At 45.6% G+C, this 23,248-nt stretch overlaps 2 protein-coding genes across 2 annotated transcripts; one reads left to right on the forward strand and one right to left on the reverse strand.

Moving 5' to 3' along the window:
* Positions 1 to 1,081: 1,081 nt before the first annotated feature.
* Positions 1,082 to 6,140, reverse strand: wnt9b (wingless-type MMTV integration site family, member 9B; the record flags this gene model as incomplete). The annotated part of the gene is made up of 4 exons (XM_080856113.1): positions 1,082 to 1,597; positions 3,682 to 3,947; positions 4,765 to 5,018; positions 6,055 to 6,140. 4 exons carry the CDS (start codon positions 6,138 to 6,140, stop codon positions 1,082 to 1,084), a joined length of 1,122 nt encoding a protein of 373 aa, XP_080712239.1.
* Positions 6,141 to 9,298: 3,158 nt separating this feature from the next.
* arf2a (ARF GTPase 2a) lies at positions 9,299 to 17,614 on the forward strand. The gene is made up of 5 exons (XM_080855883.1): positions 9,299 to 9,379; positions 14,069 to 14,226; positions 14,383 to 14,493; positions 14,610 to 14,734; positions 15,002 to 17,614. Exons 2-5 carry the CDS (start codon positions 14,079 to 14,081, stop codon positions 15,161 to 15,163), a joined length of 546 nt encoding a protein of 181 aa, XP_080712009.1. The 5' UTR covers positions 9,299 to 9,379; positions 14,069 to 14,078; the 3' UTR covers positions 15,164 to 17,614.
* Positions 17,615 to 23,248: the final 5,634 nt, after the last annotated feature.

Here is a 23,248-nt window from a genome sequence, read left to right on the forward strand (position 1 = left end):
TTATGAGAACAAACATGACATAGGTATGCTCACAAAAGGCTGATGGCATGTACAGTACTAAAGTAAGTGCTTCAGACTCTCTCATTTTCAGATCCACTGATCTGAGAACAGATTAACTTACTGACTCTACTTGTGCTCTCAGTAGGAGAAAGGCAGAGAGAAGCAGACAAGTGCACAGACAGACAGACAGACAGACAGACAGACAGACAGACAGACAGACAGACAGACAGACAGGCAGGCAGATAGACAGGCAGGCAGATAGACAGGCAGGTAGACAGAGGAGTCTCAGAGAAAGACCCCTGACAATCCCATTTCAATACAACCAGAGTTTTTTAAAACAACATTTAAAACAACAATGATTACCAGCCTCCCGTCCCAGGAGTTCCTCCAAGTTCTCTCCTGCCATAGGCTGTCCAACATGGTATCTCTTCCTCTGGAGTCCCCAGTCAAAGCTCAGTGTGGTGCGCACGCTATCCAATCACACTCTTGCTGTGGCCGTGGTCACTGTCCAATCAGGCTCACTCATCTGGTCTTGGATGAAGCAGATGTGGCCTGTGTCCACAACCACCCCCCCCCCCCCCCCTTCCACCACAACCCCCCCGCCTCAGGGCTCACACATAATGACCGAGCTATGTTTTTGTTTCCACGACGACCTAAAACAACCCAGGAGTCTCTCTTTCTCCCTGTGTGTGCAGTTATGGGACAGCAGAATGTCTACAGGAGGCCGGTTAGCACCAGCAGGAGACGTTTGTCAAGAGCCATTGTGTCTGAGGCTGCTGGCTGGCAGGAGACTGTTTCTAAGGGCTGCTCTACATTGTCTTTTCCTCTCCTATCTTCAGGCTTTCCTTGAATTCTCTTTTTCTATCTGTCTTCCAGAACGTTCCTTCCTTTCTCAACCCCTCCTTCACCATGGTCTTACTTGCTCACTTACTTTTGTGGTCTTTTCCATTTCTCCACATCATTTCATTGTCTTAATTCCTTCCTTCCTTCCTTCCTTCCTTCCTTTCTCTCTTTCTTTCTTTCTTTCTATCTCTCCCTCCCTTTCGGTCCCTCTCAGTCCCTGTCTTCCCCTCCACTCCACTCAGTGTTTTTTGCAGGTGTACACCTCCTCCTCTCGGAGGCAGGTTTGGCACTCCACGTGGCAGCACCAGCGCACCTGGCAGTGGCAGGAGAGGGTGGTGAGGCGCAGCGCCGTGTTGTAGCCGCGCCCGCAGCACAGGCTGCTGCAGCTGGTGTCCTTGGCGCACGGCCGGCCCGCAGTGCCCAGCGAGTAGCGCGACGGCCGGCAGAAGCTGGGCGACTCCTCCAGGTAGACCAGTTCAGTGGGCCGCGCCCGGGGCGTCACCACGGCGCTACTGGGCCCGCCGGCGATGGAGCCGGGGGCAGTGGAGGTGTATCTCCGGGGCCCGCCGGCGAGCTCCACCTCCCCGGTGGCGGCGTTGGTGACGCTGAGCAGGCGCACGGCCGTGTCGTAGCGGTACTTGAGCAGGCGGCCCGTGTCGTGGAAGGGGGACAGCTGCTTCCAGCAGGTGCGGACAGCGCAGGAGCCCGACACGCCGTGGCACTTGCAGGTGGTCTTCAGGCCACTCTTCACCGCCTGTGCCACAGAGGGTAAGAGGTCAGGGGTCAAAGTGTAAAAGTGTAAAAGTGTAAAAGTGTAAAAGTGTAAAAGTGTAAAAGTGTATGCAGGAGTGGAGACAGAGACAAACAGTGCAGAAATAAACATCGCTGATAACTTTATGGAAGAAAAGTGTGGGAGAGGAATAACGGGGTGGGAGTAAAAGGAGGGAAGGAAAGAAAAAATGAGAGGCAGATGCATAGAGGGGTGAGAGAGAGAAAGAGGGAAAGAGAGAGAGAGGGAGGGAGAGGCATGTCAGTTTCATCACCCTGATTCATTAACACAAGTCTTATCTTAGGTGCCGATCAGGACACTGCTAACACGTTTCCTGTGGTGTGTGTGTGTGTTTGTGTGTGTGTATGTGTGTGTGTCTGTGACTGTGTGTGTGTATCCAGTAGGATTTTGGGTGGATGCACAGTGCGCTTTCACCGTGTGTGTGTGTGTGTGTGTGTGTGTGTGTGTATGTGTGTGTGTGTGTCGTTAGTGTGATGGATGGTGGGGTGGAGAAGGACGCCTAATCTGCCGTATTTCATGCACCTCTGACCTCCTCACAGTGCCTGGGGATCCACGCGCTATGTGTTCAGACGAGTCCAGCGGATCTCTCCCTGTCTTTCTTTATCCTTAACCCCCCATCACTGTCTCTCCCTCCTCTCTGCAAACTCCCTCTACATGTCTCTTCCAGTCCTACCTGTTAGATATGACATTTTTAACTCTTCTGCTGATCTGCCAGTTTTGTATTCAAATTTGTTTATGACTTTTTTGCCTCGGTCTCGCTCTTCTATATCTGTCTGTCTCTCTCTCTCCATACCGCTGCATTTAAGATGCCCTGTCTGTCTGCCCTCTTCTCTATCTGTCTGTCTCTCTCTCCCTAGCGCTGTATTAAAGATGCCCTGTCTGAACTCTGGTCCTTGCCTTCTCATGTGGAAAATGACAATTACTTTTTCTCACAGCCGAAGAGGCAGTGTTGGGAGGGGTAGGTGCCTCTGGTCAAAAGTTCACCCTGGGTGGACCTTGGCTAAGAGAGATAATAGGGAAAGGCAGAGAAAGAAAAGAGAGAGAGAGAGAGAGAGAAGGAGAGATGAAGAAGAGAAAGGCAAAAGGAGAGGAAGACAGGGAGAGAGACAGACAGAGAAGAAGAGCGGGGTCATGATGGAGCTGAAGCGGGTGATGGGGCAACCAGAGGGTGGGGGTTGTGGTGCCTCCTTTTCAGTCCTTCCCCACGCAGGTATGAGCCCCCCAGGGTTGATGAGAGACAGGTAAATGGGCGAAGATAGGAGGGGTGGGAGGGGGGTACAGGGAAGACATCATACTCCTTTGACTTGTTTTTCTTACCATTCCTGGCCCTAGGTGTTCAGCAGCACTACGGGGCCTCAAAGAGATTGAGATAAAGCAGTTCAAAGTTTATCCTTCTCTTCCTCTCTATCTCTCTCTCTCTCTCTCTCTCTCTCTCTCTCTCTCTCTCTCTGTCTCTCTCTCTCTGTCTCCCTCAGAGAGGACAGCCCGGGGCTGGCTGTCTCCTGGTTACCGTGCTGTTATGAGGATTTATGATTTCCCTGAGTGGTGCAGCGGCTGTGGTGGTGGCATGCAGGGCATACAGAATGCGGAAAAAATGCTCCTATATTACAGAGGCTTTATAATCGCTCCAAAAGGGAGACCTCTAATTTACAGTGGGCCCCCAGTGCAAGCGCTGTCACGCCTGGGCAGACACCAGGGGGGCCACCTGGCTCCACAGATCCGGCTCTCGCCTGCCCGACACAGCCCAGGCAAAGCTCAGCCCCTCTGGGCTCCAGACAACCCATCTCCCCATGCAGACACGAGAGGCAACTAAACTCCCGGAGAACACCCCCTAGAGAACTGTCTTTAGCTGAAACTACAGTGAGACTGATATCAGGCATGGGTGAGGCTAATTCAGCTTTAAAAACCTCCTTTTTTGACCACCTGTTAACGTAAACTTTCTTAAATAAACACTGGTCAGGTGTCTTGTAGGACATTGTAGGACACACGTGTGCGTGTGTGTGTGTGTGTGTAACTGAGAAAGGGAATAAAACTGCAGCATGACTGACCCGAATCCCAACATTGATATTATGGGAGTCGATGTGGGCCCGCAAGTCCTTGCTGACCCGCTTCTGGCCCAGGAACTTCTTGAGGAACTTGGTGCTGTACTTCAAATTATCCCCGCAGACGCCCCACTGCCAGGCCTCGCGGTGCTGCAGGCCGGGCGAGTCGTCGCACGTGCAGCGCTCCATGCGCCCTGAGCTGCAGGCTTTCGCCAGTGCGTGCGATAACGCCGCGGAAGACACGGCCAGGAGGAACGCAGTCTCCTTGAAACCTATGAAAAATATTAATAAAAGATCTGAGTAATATATTCCAAACCCACTTATTTCTAACACATTTAAAAAAAAAAAAAAAAAAAAGCATTTTTCGGTCACTATTGAATGAAAATTCTTAATGAGTATGGTACTCTTTGGACTAGGGTAGCCTACAATAGCCCGGACCAATTATGTGGCAGAGGATGTAGTTTCAAAAAAATATACTGGTCACAGTGGTTGCTGCTATTATTTGAATTATTTTTTTCAGCGCATGTACTGCTACTTTTTCAATTAAATGTTAAGTGCTTTATTTCACGACGACTTAACCATAATCCCCTCCGACCTCACAGCGCGGGTTTAAAGTCGTTGTTTGCTCAGGCCAGAGCCGTCACTGGGGTGTATTTTGATCCAATTAATTACTATTTTGACTAGGAAGGGATTTTTCTCAGATGAAAGCTAGCAATCACACCGCCCTTTTCCTCTGAGAACTGGGCGCTCTTCCGCGAGATAAAAATATCTCCCGCGGCCCTGCGAGGCCCCACCACACAGGGATTCCTGCCTTCCCAAGTCCCTCATTACCGGCATGCTGACCTGCACATGGCTTCACGGTTCCCAGCCCAGGATTGGGCACATGAAAGATGTAAGAAATATTTCGGTTAAGTTAGCCTGAACTGATCACCATTCAAGCCGGCGGTTATTTCTGAATAAACAGTAAACGTCTGAAGATTTAGGCTTAATTAGTAAGAGTTGTTCTTCATGTTTGATGTTATTTCCAAATTCCTAGAAAAAGAGGGTGCATTTTATTTTGTTTTTCAATACAATTAATGTAATTCTTACTTCTTTTTAGGAGGCTGCCACGGCCGTCCATGCTGCAGTTCCATCGCTCATTGCGGAACTGGTACCGACACTCCATGAGGCTGAGTCGAACCGACTCTCTTAAAGTCTCCGCCAGCCCAGGCTCCCGGCGACACAAGCGCTTCTGTCGACGGGTCAAGCTCAGCTGTTCACATTGTTTCAGATGCGCTTTGCCCGATGGCGGATCACTGGAGAAGGGACCAGGGAGAAAGACCAAGGGTTCCCGTCCTGTCAGCCTTGAGATAAAGAAAGAAAGAAAGAAGTGATTTTAGATACGATGTGTTCCTATTTTTGCCCCGTGCGTAACACATTTAATAGGGGCTTCATATTTGTTGTTCTGAAAATAATATACAGTATAGCCTAACTGTCTTGTATTATTCACAACGAGTGGTGTTGACATGTGTACACAACGTGAGAGGATGTAACACTAAGACATAAGAGGCTGATTATAATAAATTCATGACAATTAAACACATATTGAACACCGAATTAGCATTGGTGGTATTATTCCTAAAATTGAGAGATTTGAGTAGGCTATAAAGGCATAACGTCAATAATCTACACCTGAGCCAGTCAATCAGCTTTACACGATAGACTGTGGAGGGCTTGTTACAGAATATAATGTTACGAGAATTCAGCACTCTGACCACGTGCCTGGTAGTTTTAATGACCAAGTAAGCGCGGGCACTGGGGCAGTGCCAAACCCAAACATCACGGCCGAAGGAAGACATCTGTTTGCAGCGAGGGAACGCGGTTGGGCAACCTTGCAAAGGATTGTGAGATCATTTTCTACTACCAGTAGAACACTGACACTGTGAGTATTAGGACGATAGTCGTAATTCACGATCCTAAATTGTCTGGATAAATTAACAAATGGAATAGCCCATGTTGGGTTGTTTACATCCTTTCGGTCGGGCGCAAAACACCCAACAACAACCCACATCACTAGTACAAAGTCAGAAGCTACAGTTACCATCAGTCCAACAGCCCGATCATCGGTTTTATGTCATACACCTTCCATCAACTTTTTAAAATGATTTTAAAAAATGAAAACAAATCGTCCATTGCGCGCGCAATTGCGCAAACCTACCCAAATGCGTAAAAGCAAAAAAAAAAAACAGCTTTATATTCTTTAAACAATATAAAAAACAAAAGACTTTAGGATATACCATTAAACCATAAAAAGCTAGTATGGTAATAGGCTATCTGTGTCTACATGACCAGGACAGGACAGAGCCATTCATTTGGATAATCATGAATAAAGCGGCTGACCCGAAGTAGGCGGCCGTGTGGGAGAGAAAGACGCAGATTGCAGTGAGGCGCAACAGGCAGGCGGTCCGTCGGAGCCCGGTGCACATGATGACGGATCGGCGCTGCTCTTCATCTCGCTGTCTGTCCGCTGGAGAGTCAGTCGAAAAGGCCAGCAAAGCTTTTTAAAGAACCATGCACAAGCTTCACCCCTACAGCAGGCGCGGTCCCGAGGGGGCGAGGCCTCTAGGGACCGCGTCACTCTCTCATTGGACTCCCTGTTGCTGTACTCAGAGAACCCCTACCCACATCCCACTTGCTTTGGATGGAAGGCGCAGAGGAGGAACGGTTTTGCCTACCTGTTGGCATCTCACATTCATTTTGCCCACCTGCCGATATTGAAGATAGGAAATTAGTTCTGTGAGCTGTTATGCACTAAGTTAATTCCTGACAATCATTTTTTAACTTTCTGTTATGCAAAAAATATGAAAATAGTGATAGAACAAAGAGCTTCTGAGAGTATGTCAAATTGAAAATAGTTCAAAGGAAAGGTAATGAAAGTGACAACAAAATTATTGTTACAAGTCGCAGTGGTACTGTGCCAAGTAGTGAAATTCCAATTGAAGTTATCTGATGGTGGAAATGCAAATCTTGTGCATCTGTGTATATTTGAGTCAGTTTGTGTGTTTGAATATGTGTGTGGGACTACATGACTTGATTTCTGCCGTCAGCTGTTAGCTGTCAGCTGTCCAAATGCTTTTGCCAATTATTCAGGCAAATAATGCAGCTGACAGAGACAAACCAATTGGTAAATTTAAAAGTCAGATTTTGTATTGCATTTGATCACCTGGAATTTCATGGCGGAGTTCAAAGTCAAAAGGAGTTCCAAATGTGTGAAGTAATTGCCTGGGCCCTGGGTGGAACAGCTCTGATGTCTCGGGAGAGGATAGAGCCGTGAGTGCCAGAATTGCAAGTGTTGTGTGTGTGTGTATAAATGTGTTAGTGAATGCATGAAGAAAAAGGGGAATGCTATATACTTGGAAATGGGGACTTAGTGTGATGTGGGTGTTTGTGCTGTTTATGTGAGTGTTTATATGTGTGTGCTTTTGTGAGTGTGTATGTGCGTGTGTAGATAGATGAGAGCAGTGTTTGTGTGTGTGTGTATTTGGATGTGTGTGAGGGTGGGAGTTGTGCGATGGGGACAAAACAACCATGTCATCATCTGATTGTCATGTTGGTTACAACAGTTGATGAGGACAGCGCCAGTCTGACAGTAATGTCTCCTTGTGACGGACGAAATGACACCAGCACATAGCACCACACACTAAATCAACAGCCCTCTTCCACAGTCATTGGAAAAGTTGTTTAAAGTTCTAGGACTATACTACAGTAACTGAGCTCCTAGAATTATCATTTAACTTTGCCTCAAAGCCTGTGGTGGTGTGAGCTATCAGATCCCGCCTGTCTATTTGTTTTCATTTTCACCTACTTATCCAGAATTAAGAACAATGATATGGCCTTAGTCTTCTCCTAATCCACTTCCTGTTTGAAAGATGTGGAAGATCTTGTTTATTCTTGGCACAGTGTTTACATTTGGTGGCTCCGGGCACCATTGACATCACCGGCACTTGGAATACTCCCTGTGCTCTTGTTTGGTTACTGCTCTGTCACCATGCTGGCGATTGCGCATCTAATCACGACAGACATCTCCACCCATCTCTGCTTTTTCTCCTCTGACAGAGGCAATGGCAGAGGCACAGTGAGGTCATGGGCTCACTTTAGCTGCAGCGGAAAAAGGGCAGTGGGAATGGGAAAAGATGGAACCATAGTGGCTTGTTAATATACATGCATAAACGGACAGACGGATAGGCATTATCGCCATCCCTCTCTCTCTTTCTCTCTCTCAGGGAAATCACACGAAGAGTTTTGAATACAAAAAATATCAACTGCATATACACTGTATAAAATAAGCTGTTCATAGACTCTCAGTGACTAGTGAACACATTATCTAATAGCAGCTGTTATCATGATTTACAAAAATGCATTTTAAGTTAAATATTATTGATTTTGTAACATTGTGCCTCAGATAGTGTGTGACATCATCATCTTCTCATTGTAAGTGAAATAGGTTGATGTCACAAAGTTAAGCTAAAGGTCTGATCTCCACCTAGTGGTGTGTCTTCAAACTGCACAAGACCAAATTGTGTAAAAAAAAGTTTGTCTGTGCTTCTTATAAATGATAAATAAGCTATTACACTTTGTGAGTCTTTGATGTGTGGAAGACATGTTTAATTGAAGTTGTTGAGCTGTTTTGCACACCACAGTAATGTGACTGCAGTACCACCATCTGAGATAAAGAGCAGATAATAGTCATCTTCAAAATGAACAACAGTTACTTTAACTGTCTGGTAATTGTAACATTTAAAAGCTGAAGTTTTATTTAATAAAGACAACAGACAAACACTTTCTTAAAAACAAAGTCCTATAATGCCCTGTGCTGTTATAGCTACAGAAGTCTATGCAGGATTTTAACCACTTTTTGAAGTAGGCTACCCTATGTTTTATTTGTAACTACTTTATAGGGATCATCTTCGAATTCATTTTTTATGCTATATGGTCATGTGAAAGGCAGCTGCCATTCCCACTAGCCGCCCAGGCCAGGCTAGTCCTTTGGTCTGGGTCTGAAACCCTTGCGAAAATATATGAAAGCCTTTCACAACACAATGTTGCCAACTCTATAGGGAAAAGACACTGGCATACTAGCAGGCTTTTATGAGTATCAACTGTGCTGTTATTGGTGTTTGCAAGCCCTTTTCATGCCTTTAGATAGCGCGCTAATTTTGGACTTCATGCGAGGATCAGGATGCTGATTTTACTACCGTTCAGTAGTTGTGCTGACGTTGCTCGTGTTCCCTACTCAACAAACCGGTTTGATTTGTTACTTATTTAGCCAACACCTGCAATATGTGACACCCGATGACATGGTGACACCGCCAGCACAGCAAGAATGACTTGTTGGTTTAATTCCAGTATCCGTCACGGGCCGGAAACACTAGAGAGCTGGGGCGGGTACCGGTTACCGGGTTGGGCTGACCCTAGTATCATTTAGCAGATTCGAGGGACTCTTATCTGCTTGTCTGGTCACCTGCGCAAGCTAGTAGAACTTCACTGATAGGCTAGACGTCGTGGTGGGCGTGTGTAACTTTCCACTATGGACAACACCATTGGTCCAGATTTGAAGATGGGCAAGGCCCATGACGCGGCTGTCTTTAGACCTGTGAAAGACGCCATTTTGTCGTTAGCGGAGAAGAGGAGTTAAGAGAATTTTCCAGAAACCGCTTCTAAAAAGGTACTTAAAATGTATTTTCTCAAACACTCATTTGCACAGCTACAACAGCTTCACCTATTCGACATTTTTAATGTGGTAATGATAGCACGGTGCCTAATATTGTTTAGGAAAGCGACGGAAGTGAACGTAACGTCAGCTAGCCAGGCATAGCTTAACGTTAACCATAGTAAACGTTTCATTCAAGCTAACGCTAGCAGGTTGATCTCGTAAGATTTAGGGTAACGTCGTTATCAGCTGAAATTTCATGTTTGCGTCCTTAAACGTTGAGTCTATTTGTATGCTAATATAATTATTGATTAATATACCAGGTTTGTGTTGAGGCTACTGCGGTGTTAACTGGTAGCTAACTAGCTAACCTGAGTGATGAGCCATTCCTTGCGGAACTGAGGAAGTCCTACTGGTTAACGTTTGCCAGGTGGAATGTTAATGTACTGAAGCTATCCTGTTAACTAACTCGATAATAACATTGTTCGAGTTTACTAACGTTAACCACTTGTAACTCGATTTAGCTAAGAAGCTAATTTTCAATAGTATGATTTATCGTCACAATGCTTAGCTTATTTAATAGCGGTACCATTAAACCCCCTGCTCCGTCAATGTTAGCGTCGTCATTACTCTTACCCAACAGTAGGATACTAAAAAGGAATGTTAGAGTAGGTCTTTAGTCAGTACTGGAGTATTTTAACAAATGAAATGTGAACTAGCTTAACTAACAAGTAGAACTTCTAACGAACGATGTTTGTTTTGTCAAATGGCTTCCTCTTACAAGTGGAAGGATGGCTAGTTGACTGCTAATCATCTGATGGTTGTCTTTCCAGTCTAAGCGAAATGAGCTTGGTAACATGTTGAGTGGTTAACGTTAAATGAATATACAAATTAGAGCTGCGCTTGCAACCGATTCCTATGTATCAAGTTCGTCTTGGAGAACTCGACACGAGGCATTTGCTAATATTCAAGTTGTCTCGGTAAATCCTCTCACTTGAAACATCAGGGCCCTGAAGTTTTTGATAAACAGTTGTCTGATGTATGTATTCACCTCTAAATGCGGGTGCTAATTAGCCTAGCCATGGCGACCCCTTGTTGCTTGACGTATCTCCATTATTTGCCATTCACACGCTCAAGCCAAGTGGCATTGTTAACTCCAGCGGAACTGACTCGCATCGAGGTCAATAGAGCCCGTTCGTTTCAGCCGCTCAAACGGTAACATGAGCAGGAGCAGTATTTGAAAACACTGCACTGCTGCAAGGCCAGTTAGCCGAGAGAGGATGATTTGTCCTCGATTTCCATCTCGTGAGTGTAGTTTGGAACTATGCCTCCACTTTAAAATACGTTGGTTTCATTGTCACTGTGTGAAGTGTGAATAGAAACGACAGATTTTGTAAAAACAGTATGAACCATGTTTGACCTGTCCATAGATTCAGAGGTAAGTGTGTCTCCAGTGTGTACTTGTCAAACTGTGCCTGAGAAGACTTAAGCAGGGTTTGAAACACCATCTGATCTTTATGGATAAGGAGAGCAAAGTGGTCATGTAACAGGGTATTAATTTTTCCTTAAGGTGGAAGATTTCCAGTTATCTATTGGTCCACTCCACAGGTTCAGCCTTAGGTCCCGATGACTGCAGGAATCAGACAGAGACCGGTTGTAGCTTACCTGATGAGCTCTGTCATTCATTCATGCATGTGTGTGGTAGGCAGGGAGAGCCCTTAATATGTAACCGGTGCAATTAGTAATCCAACTCTCCAGAGAGCAAAACATCGTTGAGAACAAAGGGAGGGGAGCAGAAGGTGCTGGAACAATAGCCCATGGTGATGATGACCATAGAAAAGGTTGCTAAGGTAATGTGTGCGTGGCTAAGATGTTGGAGGAGCATCACAAGGAGCCAGGACTGTCGAATTCTCAACTGTGAATTATTAATCTGTTTGGGTGGTGCTGAATAATTCACACGACTGGTGTGCGTAGGCCGCGCAGTGTGGGTATGAAACGTGCCAGTAGTGGTCTGACATTAATTGAGTGAAGCGTCTGGATTTGGAGTACGGGTTGGGACTGTTTGGAACGGAGAAATGGACTTAAGTGGTGTGAGTGCACCCACTGCTAAGAGTTTTACTAACTTGTTGTAAAATTCTTAAATTGCACTGTTAGCATGGTACTGGTTGTTCGCCAAATTGGTATCAATAGAGGTATGTGCAGCCCTCCAATACATGTGCTGTGCCTGCGCACACACACATGCACGCACACCATGCCGACATTATCATTCCTGAAGCCGCAGGGGAGTTGGCTCTCTAGTGAACTCTGTAATCAAGCTCCCGACTTCCATGTGATGACGTTTGTTTCTCCCTTATGTACACACGCCACAGCTGTGAGACTGGTTCCTAAACAGCCCACAGCCTATGTGGGGAGTGGGTGTGATTTAAGGCAGCACTTCCTCATAGTTGCAGCATTCACACTCAATGCAGAACAGATGTTGGGTCAGGTGGTACATCTGACTGATGTCATCTTGGAAACCTCAGAGCTCTGATTTCTGGAGTGTGTTGCAACACCTCTCTGATTTATTTCTGCTTCAGAACAGGTGATGTTTGTGAGAGTGTGGCGTAATCCCAGTCTTATTTATCTGCAGCTAACACTTGTGTGTTGATTTTTACCCACAGACATAATGTGCTTTGAGCCGTCAGAGGGCTGTAGCTCCCAATTGCAGTAGGCCTGGTTCTCTGGCACTGTTATAATGCTCTGTACTTGGTATCATCTTGTGGATTAGATGCCTTATTGTTTATCCTCTGTGAGAGATCTCTGCAGACACAGATTAAGTGCGTTTTAGCCCACGCTCTCCTCATGAGATAGTGAAGGGAACCTGAGCTCAGGGCCAGCTCTAAGGCCATTGCAGATGGCCAGTCCCTAGCTACCCTGCCTGCTCCACTGCAGTCTGAGGGAACACTCACTGTGTACAGAGGAACTCCTTTATTTTCTTTGGAATAACTTCCTGTTCTTGAACATAACCCCCCTCCCCCGACCTCAGTTTCCCTCGCCCTGTGTCTGTCTGTCTGTCTGTCTGTCTGTCTGTCTGTGTGTCCATCTTGCTTTAATGGTATGTATTTCTGTTTTAGATTGGCCTCTGGTGTGGGCTGATCACTTGTTCTTCTCTTCTCCATCTCCCTGATTAATTCATTGGGCTGCTGGCTCCTGTAACCGCCTGCACAGGTGTAGTGTTACCTGCCTAGTCTGCTGCTCAGCTCCTGGCTGGCAGGCGTTTACACTTCCCACATCACTGACCTCTTTGTCTGCCTGGCGCACCCTACCCTCCCCCTACCCACTCCCTTATCTTTCCTCCACTCCCCCTCTCCATCACCCTCAGGGAACTGCTTACCGCCTGACCTGTATCACCAGGAGCTGTGTTTACCTCAGGGCGTATGTGTGTGTGTATGTGTGTGTATGTGAGGGTTAGGAGTGGTTACAGTGGTCTGCCATGAGTTTAGGCCACTGTTTTAAGGCCCACTGTGGACAAGTTTATTTGGAAATATTGGCAAGTGCTGATATTCACTTTTTTTAATCCTTTGTCCTTTTTATCACATGCGCACTTGTAAATTATGTGCATGAAATAAAGCTGATGGAGGTGACGCCAGTGGTTTTTGTTGCCATTAAAAAGGTGAATGGATTAGACAGATCTGCATGCAGCACCTTTATGTGATGTGTTAAAGCATCTCAAACCGGTTTCATCATAGAGCTAGTGGGTGGCCTCTGAAGCTTAGTCAGCCAGTTTCTGTATTGTCTATAGTGCAATACATTGTGAAGTTATTAATATTTTCACCTAGCCCAACACAACGTTTTGAGTTTTTTTTTTTTGGATTGAAATCATGTAACCAGCCTGGTACTGGTCAGAGTGACCAATACAATTGTAGTAAATGCAAGCAAGGCACACCTGTTTTTGTCAAGAGGTGCCTCTGAAACTTGCCAATGGAAGTTCAGGCTGAATATAAAATGGATTTGCTGAGAAGTAGAATGGGCAAATTATTTTTAGGCCAATTCACACCGAAGATTTGCGACGATATGACACTGTTCCAGAACTTCTCAAGTGCAGTGGTGTGAATGAATCGCTGCAAGCCGTCAGATGCTGTTGCAAAAGTTTGTCTTGTCAAATCATAGTCGCAAGGTTTTAGAACCCATGTACCTCATGGCTTTTGTGACATGTTGTGACATTTTATTTCAGTTTGAAGAACACCAATGTCTGTACAACATCAGTCAGAAAGCACATACTAACAGCCACAAAAACAAACGTAGTTCGATTTACTGTTAGCTAGTCAGCTAGTTGGTTAACTGACAAACTACAACGAATGATGTGACAAAGGCATTGTTACGGAAACGTTGGTGCTGTTTCAAGCCGCATCCCCTGATTTTCAAACGCATTGTTACAGCAAGTTGCTGGTTTCAAGTAGTTGTATCTGGTCTCCTCCCAAATCTTTGTTCTGAACTGGCCTTAACAGACCTCTGAGTATGAGAAGAGTAACTGATTGGGTATGGAGAAAATGACAAAACAACCCCCATCAGTTATATTTAGTCTACAGTAGCCTATATTCACTCGTGATCTTATCTGGTGCAACCCTGGTCTACATGCAGCACCACTTTGCTATCTGTGTAGTGTATTCAGTGCATGTCCTTGGAGTCCGAGTCTGCGTTCTGATCTGTGTTTCTTCCTGACAGATCTGCCAAGATGGGGAACATGTTTGCAGGTCTGTTTAAGAACCTCTTTGGGAAGAAGGAGATGAGGATCCTCATGGTGGGCCTTGATGCTGCAGGGAAAACCACCATCCTCTACAAACTCAAGCTGGGAGAAATTGTCACCACCATCCCCACTATCGGTAGTTCTCTCTTTTTTTTTCTTCTTTTTTTATTACCCTGGCAAAAATACATAAAAGATGTGTGTGTGTGTAAGTATTTGAGTCTTAATGTTTCTAGAGGTGCAGGATTGTTGAGTGTTTCCTCTGACTTCTTGGTCGTGTCATTTCCACCGGCAGGCTTTAACGTAGAAACGGTGGAATACAAGAACATCAGTTTCACAGTGTGGGACGTGGGCGGTCAGGATAAGATCCGGCCCCTCTGGAGACACTACTTCCAGAACACACAGGGTAAGCAGCTCCTCCAGCGTCTCTCTGCCCCCTCCCTTCCTTAAACAACCTCTGGTATTAATGGAGTGTCTTTCTCTCTATCTATCTATCTATTTATCTATCTATCTCTATCTCAGGACTCATATTCGTGGTGGACAGCAATGACAGGGAGCGAGTGAATGAGGCGAGGGAGGAGCTGACGCGCATGTTGGCTGAGGATGAGCTCAGAGACGCAGTGCTCCTGGTCTTCGCTAACAAACAGGTAAATGGGAGCATATACATACATACACACACACACACACACAACCCTGTCTGTGTAGACATTTGCGCACACAACACACCCAGGACATTGTCACTAGTGCTGTCAGAGATATTCTCGCGCATGCTTAAATAAATATGATGCATATTTATTTAATGTTTATTTAATGTGCACATTATGTTGCGTGTGTGTTGTTGTTGTTGTTGTGATGCTGTGTAATCTGGTTGTCAACCCTTCTTCTTAATAAACCCCTGACTCTCCCTCCTTTAGGACCTGCCCAACGCTATGAATGCGGCCGAGATCACAGACAAGCTGGGCCTGCACTCCCTGCGCCATCGCAACTGGTACATCCAGGCCACCTGCGCCACCAGCGGCGACGGCCTGTACGAGGGCCTGGACTGGCTCTCCAACCAGCTGAAGAACGCCAAATGATCCATTCCCCCAGCGGCGTCTGTTGTGTGCGCACATGTCTGTCTGCGTGTCTGTGTGCATGTGTATTTGAGTGCGTGAGTGAGTGAGTGAGTGAGCGAGTGTGTGTGAGTGTGCGTGCGTTTGTCTCTGTGCAAGCAATGAGCGTGGCAGCATCGGCTGGAGCTCATCTTAGTTCCCTCAGATCTTCATCATAGTCGCCCTCATCTTCGGTTCACTCACTCTGACTGCAGAGGTTCTGACCGTTGCTGCCTGTCTGCTCACACACTTCTGTGTGGGTCTGAGTGAGGTGTGTGTGTGTGTGTGTGTGTGTCACTGAGCTGAGAGCGGGAGAGGCCTTGCTGTGCCTTTCATCCAAACACAACCCCAGACCCCCCCCTTGTCTCCTGAAGCCCCCCACTTTTTTCAGCCCTCTGCCCCTCTTCTGGCAGAGCAGCAGGCAAAATGTAGAAAGCTGAACCTTCCTCCAGTCTGCTAAATAAAGACCTATTTCAACACAGTCTGCCCAATCTGAAGGGGTGTCCCCCTTATGTGGGTTCGACTTCTACCTCCCGCCCCGAATCGGTCACCCATGTCAGGTTGGACAGACCCAGTCATCCCCTCTGCACAATCTGTTTGCTCATCTCCTGCACGCTACTGGCTTTGACTGAAACGCCTGCAGGAGAGGAGGGTGGACTGCAAATGGTCAGCTCCTTCACCCTCTAGTGGCGCCCGTTCCTCTACGACCATGGAACACTACCCGACAAACTCTTTCAATCTTAGTTTTCTTTCCTGGGTCTGAGGTGTGTGTGTGTGTGTGTGTGTGTGTGTGTGTGTGTGTGTGTGTGTGTGCACAACAGGTCACTACACTGCCTCATTGATCAAGTGCTGTAGCTGTAGAGTCTTCCCTCCTGTGTCTCTGAGAACGTCTCTGTGCTCTGAAGAAGGTAGGAGAGCACACAGCCTGTTGCGTTGGCTGGACGTGAGGTCATGAGCCGGGTCTCATGTCTCCATGTGTGGGGAGTGGCTGGGCAGCTGGAGGGGGGGCTCTACGTACCGTTTCATCTGAGATTTGACCATCACCTCCTTCACTCTGCTTCTGTTCCGCTGAACGGTGGTCAGTTGAGCTGATTGGCTTTGAGCACGCTGTCTGAAGTGGGTGGTCTTGTAGTGCATTTGCTGATCGTAGGGAGGGGGACAAGGCAGCTCCAATCCTTGGTCTGCTTCAATCTTTTGGGAAAGGGGTGGGGGTGAAACTCATGCTGTATCTCCCATCTCAGCCTCTGATCCACGCCTTTTTTCTTTCGTTTCAAACTAGTGTGATTCCACCTAACTCAAGATGTGTTTATTTCCGTCTGGCCTTCAGGCTTGCTCCTCTGCTGTAACCCCAGGTAGGCAGTCTGGGCCAAGGGCAGTGTTGGCCTTGTGCTCTGCTTTTAAGAAGAGTCGGTCCCCCATTCTTACTGTTGGAGGGGCTCCCAGCCAGCTCCAGCTTACATGCATGCGACTCATTGCAGGCTGAAGGACGTCTGAGGTTTGTTTCTCTGCTCTCCCAGCATGCCTCTGCCTCTCTCTCAAACGCATATACACACGTGCACGCATACAGACACACACACACACACACACACACACACACACGCCAGCTTCAGGGTGATGGGCAGGTCAGCTCCAGCTCAGTGTTGCATCCCACTTTTTCTTTTTTCTCCATCCAAGTCAGGTGGCTACTCCCCCCCCGCCCCCCCCCCCCCAAGCCATCATCATAGTTTCAGACACCAGCAGTGCGCCTTGGTCCCTCTCTCCAGGGCTTCAGATCCACACTCATTTAACTGACAGAGATTACTTTCTTTCTCTCTCCTTCTCTTCCTGTCTTTCTCTCAGTTTATTCCAAAGCCTCCTGCGAATGTCACAGAGACACTGTAAGCCCCCCCTCCCCTTCCCCTCCTTCATGTTCTGATTGAGCCCAAGGTCACGACCCAAACACTGACCTCTTGCAAGGGAAGGAGTGACCTTTCACCTTTTTTATATTCGTGCGACTGGACAGCAACAGTTCATGTTTGTGAATATTTTTTTCTTCTTTTCTCTGTATTTTGCAAGAAGCACCAATTGCAGCAAGTTTCAGTGTCTTTTGGCCTTTATCCTTTGATCCTATATGTAGATATATACACCTACTTTAGTGCAAAAAGAACATTCATTGACCTGGATGACGAGCTGCAGCATATATGGCAAGTCATTGACCTGTATATGAACTTGAGTATCAAAACTGTATTTTAGCAAGCTGATATACTTTAGCTACCCGTGTTCAGTTGTGAAGCTTTCATTTTGAGAATTTCTGTTGAAACAACTCAAGAAGGTGTGCATAATGTTTTGTTTTTTTCTCCTTTTTTTTCTTAAAATGGTTTCATGTTTTTAGCTTTTTTAACCCATCTTGTAACGTCTGAGAAATGCACTATAATAAAGAGATCTATTACAAATACACTCATGTTTGACTGTAACCTTGTTTCTTTACTTTTTGATAATGGGGAACTCAAATCCTCTTGGTGCTGCCCCTAAGGAAACATAAGATTTGAATTGAAGTAATGAGTGTGAATGTGAATGAAATGGGTAGATGAAACAAAATAAAACTTGACAGGTTTTGTGTTTGAAGGGCATTATGACACAGGTAGCAGAAGCTCAGCGTACATACATAGTCTCTTTCAAGTACTGAAAGCTCTGGTATCAAGAATCAGGCAGCACATAGTGCAGTCTGGTCAAATGCCATATAGATAGTCTGATTATGGGAGAAGGTTGTTTACGTTTGAACCCAACAGCCGATCAAATTAGACCTCTCCCTTCCGTGCTCATGCATTGTGTACGGCCCGGTCCAAACAACATTGACAGAGCCAGGACTGTACCAACTCTGAATGGTGTACAGTTTGTTTTAGCATGCACAGAGAACAGGCACCTAGTGGATAATGAGGAGCAATTTGATGAAAAGTGTCTTAAGATTAGACTCGCAGACTGTGTGAGATGAACTGGACAACATACTCTTCCCTATGCTACAAGGTTGTATCTTCAACATTACTTCCTGAGCTCAGTCTAGAGAAAGCTTATGCTGTTTGCTATTCCCACTAATCCACAATATGTTTGTCACTTTAGGGGATAAAATGAATTTGTTCCTCCTGCTGCTGAATGATACTGGTGCCCCTGCTCTTTGGATTAAATCCCACTTTTCCTTCCTTGTTTGATGGACATCTTCTGGGCAGCATTCTGGAATGTTCTGTGCTTCTCACTGATGAACAACCAGCAGGGAGATGTGGGGTCATGGACCCTGCATGTACAGTATGGCTGACAATATTGCAGGTAGATGGTGGTGGGGGGGGGCTCAATTGGAGATTTGATTCAAGGGCAGGATCAGGCTTAAGGGGCAACAGGGCATGGGTTGGGATTGTTATTACGAGGGTTTGGGGGGTGAGGGAGGATGGCAGACCTGTGGGCCCTCAGAACAGGATATGAGTGTGTGTCTGGAGCCACGGGAGGGAAAGGGCCTTGCGTCGAGACTTTATGAGAAGCCCTTAGGCCATAACAACAGTATGTCATATTCAAATGTGTTATATTAAATAGGAGTGCTCCCCCGGGGCAGAGCCATAAGCCAGTGGTGCCAGGGAGAAATGAAGATTCTGTTGTCCTGCACACCAGTGGTTGGGTTTTACTCAAATGGATTCACCCTAGAGGTCTGTGTGCAATATAATGCTGTGAAAAAAAAATGTGATCAGCCTCTAAGGGTGGGTGAGCGAGTTGGACTCCAGCTGTATTAAGTAACATTAATTCACCAGTCATATTTCTCTGAATGATATGTTTGACTATGATTTATAAACACCACAACTAGTAAATAAAGATGAATAGCAACTCTGCCCTGACATCTTCAGTGTTTGTCAGAGTAAAAAAAAAAAAATTAAGAGAAAATAAAAAATAAAATTGTGGTAGGACTTCCGCCGGCAGATTCCCGCGACTTGGAGATCTAAGTCTTCATATAGAAGGTTTGTTTCAGAGGAGAAGGCAGAGAAGCAACTATCACCATCATCATCCCTATTGATCCTTGTCCCACTTCAGAGAAAAGGTCACTGAATTCACATTAGTGTGGTTCCATGGCTCACAAATATGACGTGACCTAATTTGATCTTCCTCCCAAGATCTTCGTCCCGCCGTCTAGATAGAAAGCACACATAGGATAGGGACAGATTATTGTTAAACTTGATTATACTTAAGGATCAATAGGAGTTTCAAAAATGGGTAAAAATATTGAAGGCGTGTAAGTTAAAATTGATTACAAAGTTAAACAGACTGATTTTATGACAAAGGAAGCACAAAGAACAAAACAAAAGAACATACTTGATACTTATTTTCCCAGCCATATTCATTTTAGTGAGAGTACTTTCTCACTTGAGAGACTGTTGCAGTTATTCCCCAGACACACACACACACACACACAAACGCAAGCAGAGAAGAACTCTTCTCAGTTTGTTTCCTTTTGACTGACGTGACATATTGGGGTCAGAAACTATATGCTTCATACGCCACCTGTACGTCAACCAGAATTTGCCCCTGTGGCAACACACACCCACCATACCTGAAGAGTTGTGTGGAATTGCACTTCTGAGGGAATAATGAAATGAAGCAGAACAGAGGAAGGCATCACTTCACTGCAGAGAAGGATGATGGCTCCCTGCAGAAACGTTTCCGCCATAACTCAGTACTCTTCATATCTGGGAAACAGGAGCTTCTCAAAATGTCTTATTTGTACATGGGCACACACACACACACACACACACACATGGTCTAGACCAGGGGTGTCAAACTCAAATAAACAGAGGGCCGAAATAAAAAAAAATGGTGAAAGTCGAGGGACAGTGGGGCAAGCACTCCCTAAATCAACGTATGCTACCAACGCGGGGACAGTGCATTGTGTTGTGGGGCTTGCAGTATTTGTGGTGCGTTCGACATACCAGCGGCCGCGGCAGACAAGCTCTGATAGATAAATAGATGGATACTTTATTAATCCTGAGGGAAAATTAGGCAAACCAAATAAAATGTCACCGTTGCTCATTCAAATCAATGGAACTTTTTGCAACATTCTGAGGAACTGGCGGGCCAGATTAAATGGCTTGTCGGGCCTGATCAGGCCCCCGGGCCTTGAGTTTGACACATGTGGTCTAGACCTTTTTTGATTGGAATGAGGGACACGACATCAACTTAGTGTAGGAACACCGACTACCAAGGTTAATCAGAAGTCTAGACGTTGGACAGGTATAGAATCTAGCTGGGCTTGCTGACATGGCTGGAAAAGTAGAATTGCCTGAGTGAGAGAGTTATTACTCTCTCTGCACCCAGCCCAAGGGCACATCTGCGCTACCTGGTCGGCTCAATCACTGCTTCACTGGTTTGACATCCTCACAATTCCTGTTTCTTTCACCTACTGCACTGTTATTACACCGTGAAGCAGGTATTTGTGCCATCCTAACAGAACTAACAACAGCGATGTAATATTGGGGGTATATAAAAGAGCATTGATTCTCGAATCAGAAAAAAAAACCTAGAAATAAAACATTCTATATCCAGGAAACAAGGTGGTGCAGAGAAAGTATACTGCAAATCACTCACGTATACCATCCTTTAGGATGAAATCATTATTGTCTTGAAGTTGATTGTTTTTTCCATCATAAATTACATTCTGTAACTTTTTATTCAGTTAGTTGCTATTATCAAACATCTCATAATCTCAGTCAGGGACTACCTATTCAAATCTCTTATGGTCTTGGTGGCAGTGGAGAGAACCTGGCAGGGTTAATTGTGCAGCAGTTTCCTCGTTCCTGTTGTTGTCATCCATCAACAGTTATTTTACAGTCTTTTAAAGTATGAGAGATGGAATCGATCATGTTGTGTGATGTTCCATGCTTGACAGGGATGATGTTTTGCGTTGGTGTTCGTTCCCAGCTTTTACTGCAGAAGGTGCTCAAATCTCCCACAGGGAACTAATTTGATCACACTATTTGATAATTAGAGGGATAATGTGTTTCTAATTGAGTTGATAAAAAGATTGATAATGGCTTAGTTAATAGCTCTGAGTGTGTTTAACAGCTGACACCAAATGAAGCGACCCTCATTACGCCACTGGAATCCAGAGAGACGTTTCTGACTGTGCCCGGAATGCAGGTGTGATCCCAGGGTTCGAAATCTAACACGTAGCCTACATTACCAAAAGGTCAGCCATTATGAAAAGGTGAAAAGAAGCCCATTCATTAGCATGCGATCAAGACAACAAATAGGAGTTCATTAGAGCAAAAAATGTATCTATGTAAAACCCTTCCCTTTGGGAATTTTTCCCTCCACCCTCCATTTTCCAGATTAAACCGAATCAGAACACCCTGCTGTGGGGAACCCCGGGAGACAATGACCACTAACAGATTAATTGTGTGAAGGTAATGAGATGCTTTGATGTACACCAGGAGGTGTTAATGTTCAGTGGTCTTAATTGTTGTTATCAGGGCCAGACTGCTCCCCCCCTGGACCCCCCAGAGAGCGGCAATGAGAATCACAGGGAGACGAGCTGGGATTGTGTGTGTAAAAAAAATGGGGGCAAGCCAGTTAGGTGATTTTGATGTTGTATTTGTGTTCTGTTGGCAAGATGAACGAAAACAATGTTAATATTTAAAACAAAACCCTCAGCGCCTGATATTTATATGAAATTGTGCTCCGTAAATACCGACATGAAGTCACCCAGCAGGTCCATGTTTTGTGCTCCTAGTTTGCCATTAGAGGGAGCTCTTGTGCAGGCACTTCCTGCTCCTAGGTCTGGTTGCGAGAGACGTAGTGGTTAGCCTTTGGGTGCTGGCTGTAGACTCTGACGCGTGTATGAGGAAACGGTAGCTCTGCTTATCACACCTGCCATGAAAACCAAACACAGATAAACACTGCATGCAAACCTTTTAACTCCTCGGCATGTTAATGCATCTTCATTTATCATTAACAGGTAGGATAAAACATGACACTAAAATGCAGGTGATTCTCTGTAAAGACAACGTAGGGCTACCACAATTACAAACCACATAATCCATTTGAAGTAGGCTACATTCACCACTGGTGAACGGCAAAGTCAGGAAACACAATCAAATTCAATTAGTTAAGCTATATATTGAATCCGAAGCAAAAAAACGTATACAGTGTTACCAAAGAACACACTTGTCCAACCAAGTGCTAAACTAATGCCATTGCTTCTCAGTTTTATCCCTTTATTTTAATCTCCTAATCTCTCTTTTAGACGAGATGAGCAGCGGCGACGATGTCGACGGATTCATATGCTCGGAAATCCGCCTCATTGTTTGCGCGACTCTTCCCCCGCGAGCGCTCTGAAGGAGTAGGGTGTGAACAAGTTGGTTCTCATTAGCGATAGAAGGCTCTGGAGCACGTGGCCCGCTGGGATTTAGCCTTGCATTTAAATCACTAACTTCCAGGCATCCCCATAGCCAGGCTGGCTTGGCTCTTTGGCTACTTGCGGGCTAATTATAAACGTAATTGGTGATTGCGACCTGATTATGATGGCACTCTGTGAGAAAACAGACTAAGACAGTTGGAACAGGAGTTCAGCAGTGGGGTATGATCTTGAAAATAAGAAATGTTGCTCAAACATGGTGGCTTGTTAAGAGGAGTCCAATTCAATTTGAAATGTTGGCTGGCTTCCAGCTGCATGATTTGGGGTTGGCTGGTGTTCAATTGTATATATTATTCTGTAGCGCTATTGAAGTGATTTCAAATGCTGATGGTCAATTTTGTAGAATGATGGATCTGTGACTTATATAGTGCCTTTCTGTTGAGAACCTAAGTCACTTCCCTGCCTTGATGCAGAATTGGTGAACCAAAAAGAGTGCTTTTGGCTGTGGTCAGTAAGGCCCTGTTTTAATAGTCTTTTTTTGCCTAGGAAGGTTCCTAACTAAGTGAAATGACCTGGAGATATCTAAGTGGCAGCCATAAGAGCTGGTTGAACTCTTGAAATGCTTAGGAAAGGTGCTTCAGTGCTCGTTTCTTGCCTCCTTAACATAGTGCACACTGGACCATCGTTAACGAAAGGAAAGGAGA

Source organism: Sprattus sprattus (assembly GCF_963457725.1).
Source record: "Sprattus sprattus genome assembly, chromosome: 18".
In the NCBI taxonomy this organism is placed as follows: Eukaryota; Metazoa; Chordata; class Actinopteri; order Clupeiformes; family Clupeidae; genus Sprattus; species Sprattus sprattus.

Bases quoted from the DNA above. Each gene is read 5' to 3' on its own strand.
- arf2a (XM_080855883.1), top strand. From the start codon at position 14,079: ATGGGGAACATGTTTGCAGGTCTGTTTAAGAACCTCTTTGGGAAGAAG. The intron at 14,494-14,609 runs GTAAGCAGCTCC...TCTCTATCTCAG, and splicing joins CTACTTCCAGAACACACAGG to GACTCATATTCGTGGTGGAC. The intron at 14,735-15,001 runs GTAAATGGGAGC...TCCCTCCTTTAG, and splicing joins TGGTCTTCGCTAACAAACAG to GACCTGCCCAACGCTATGAA.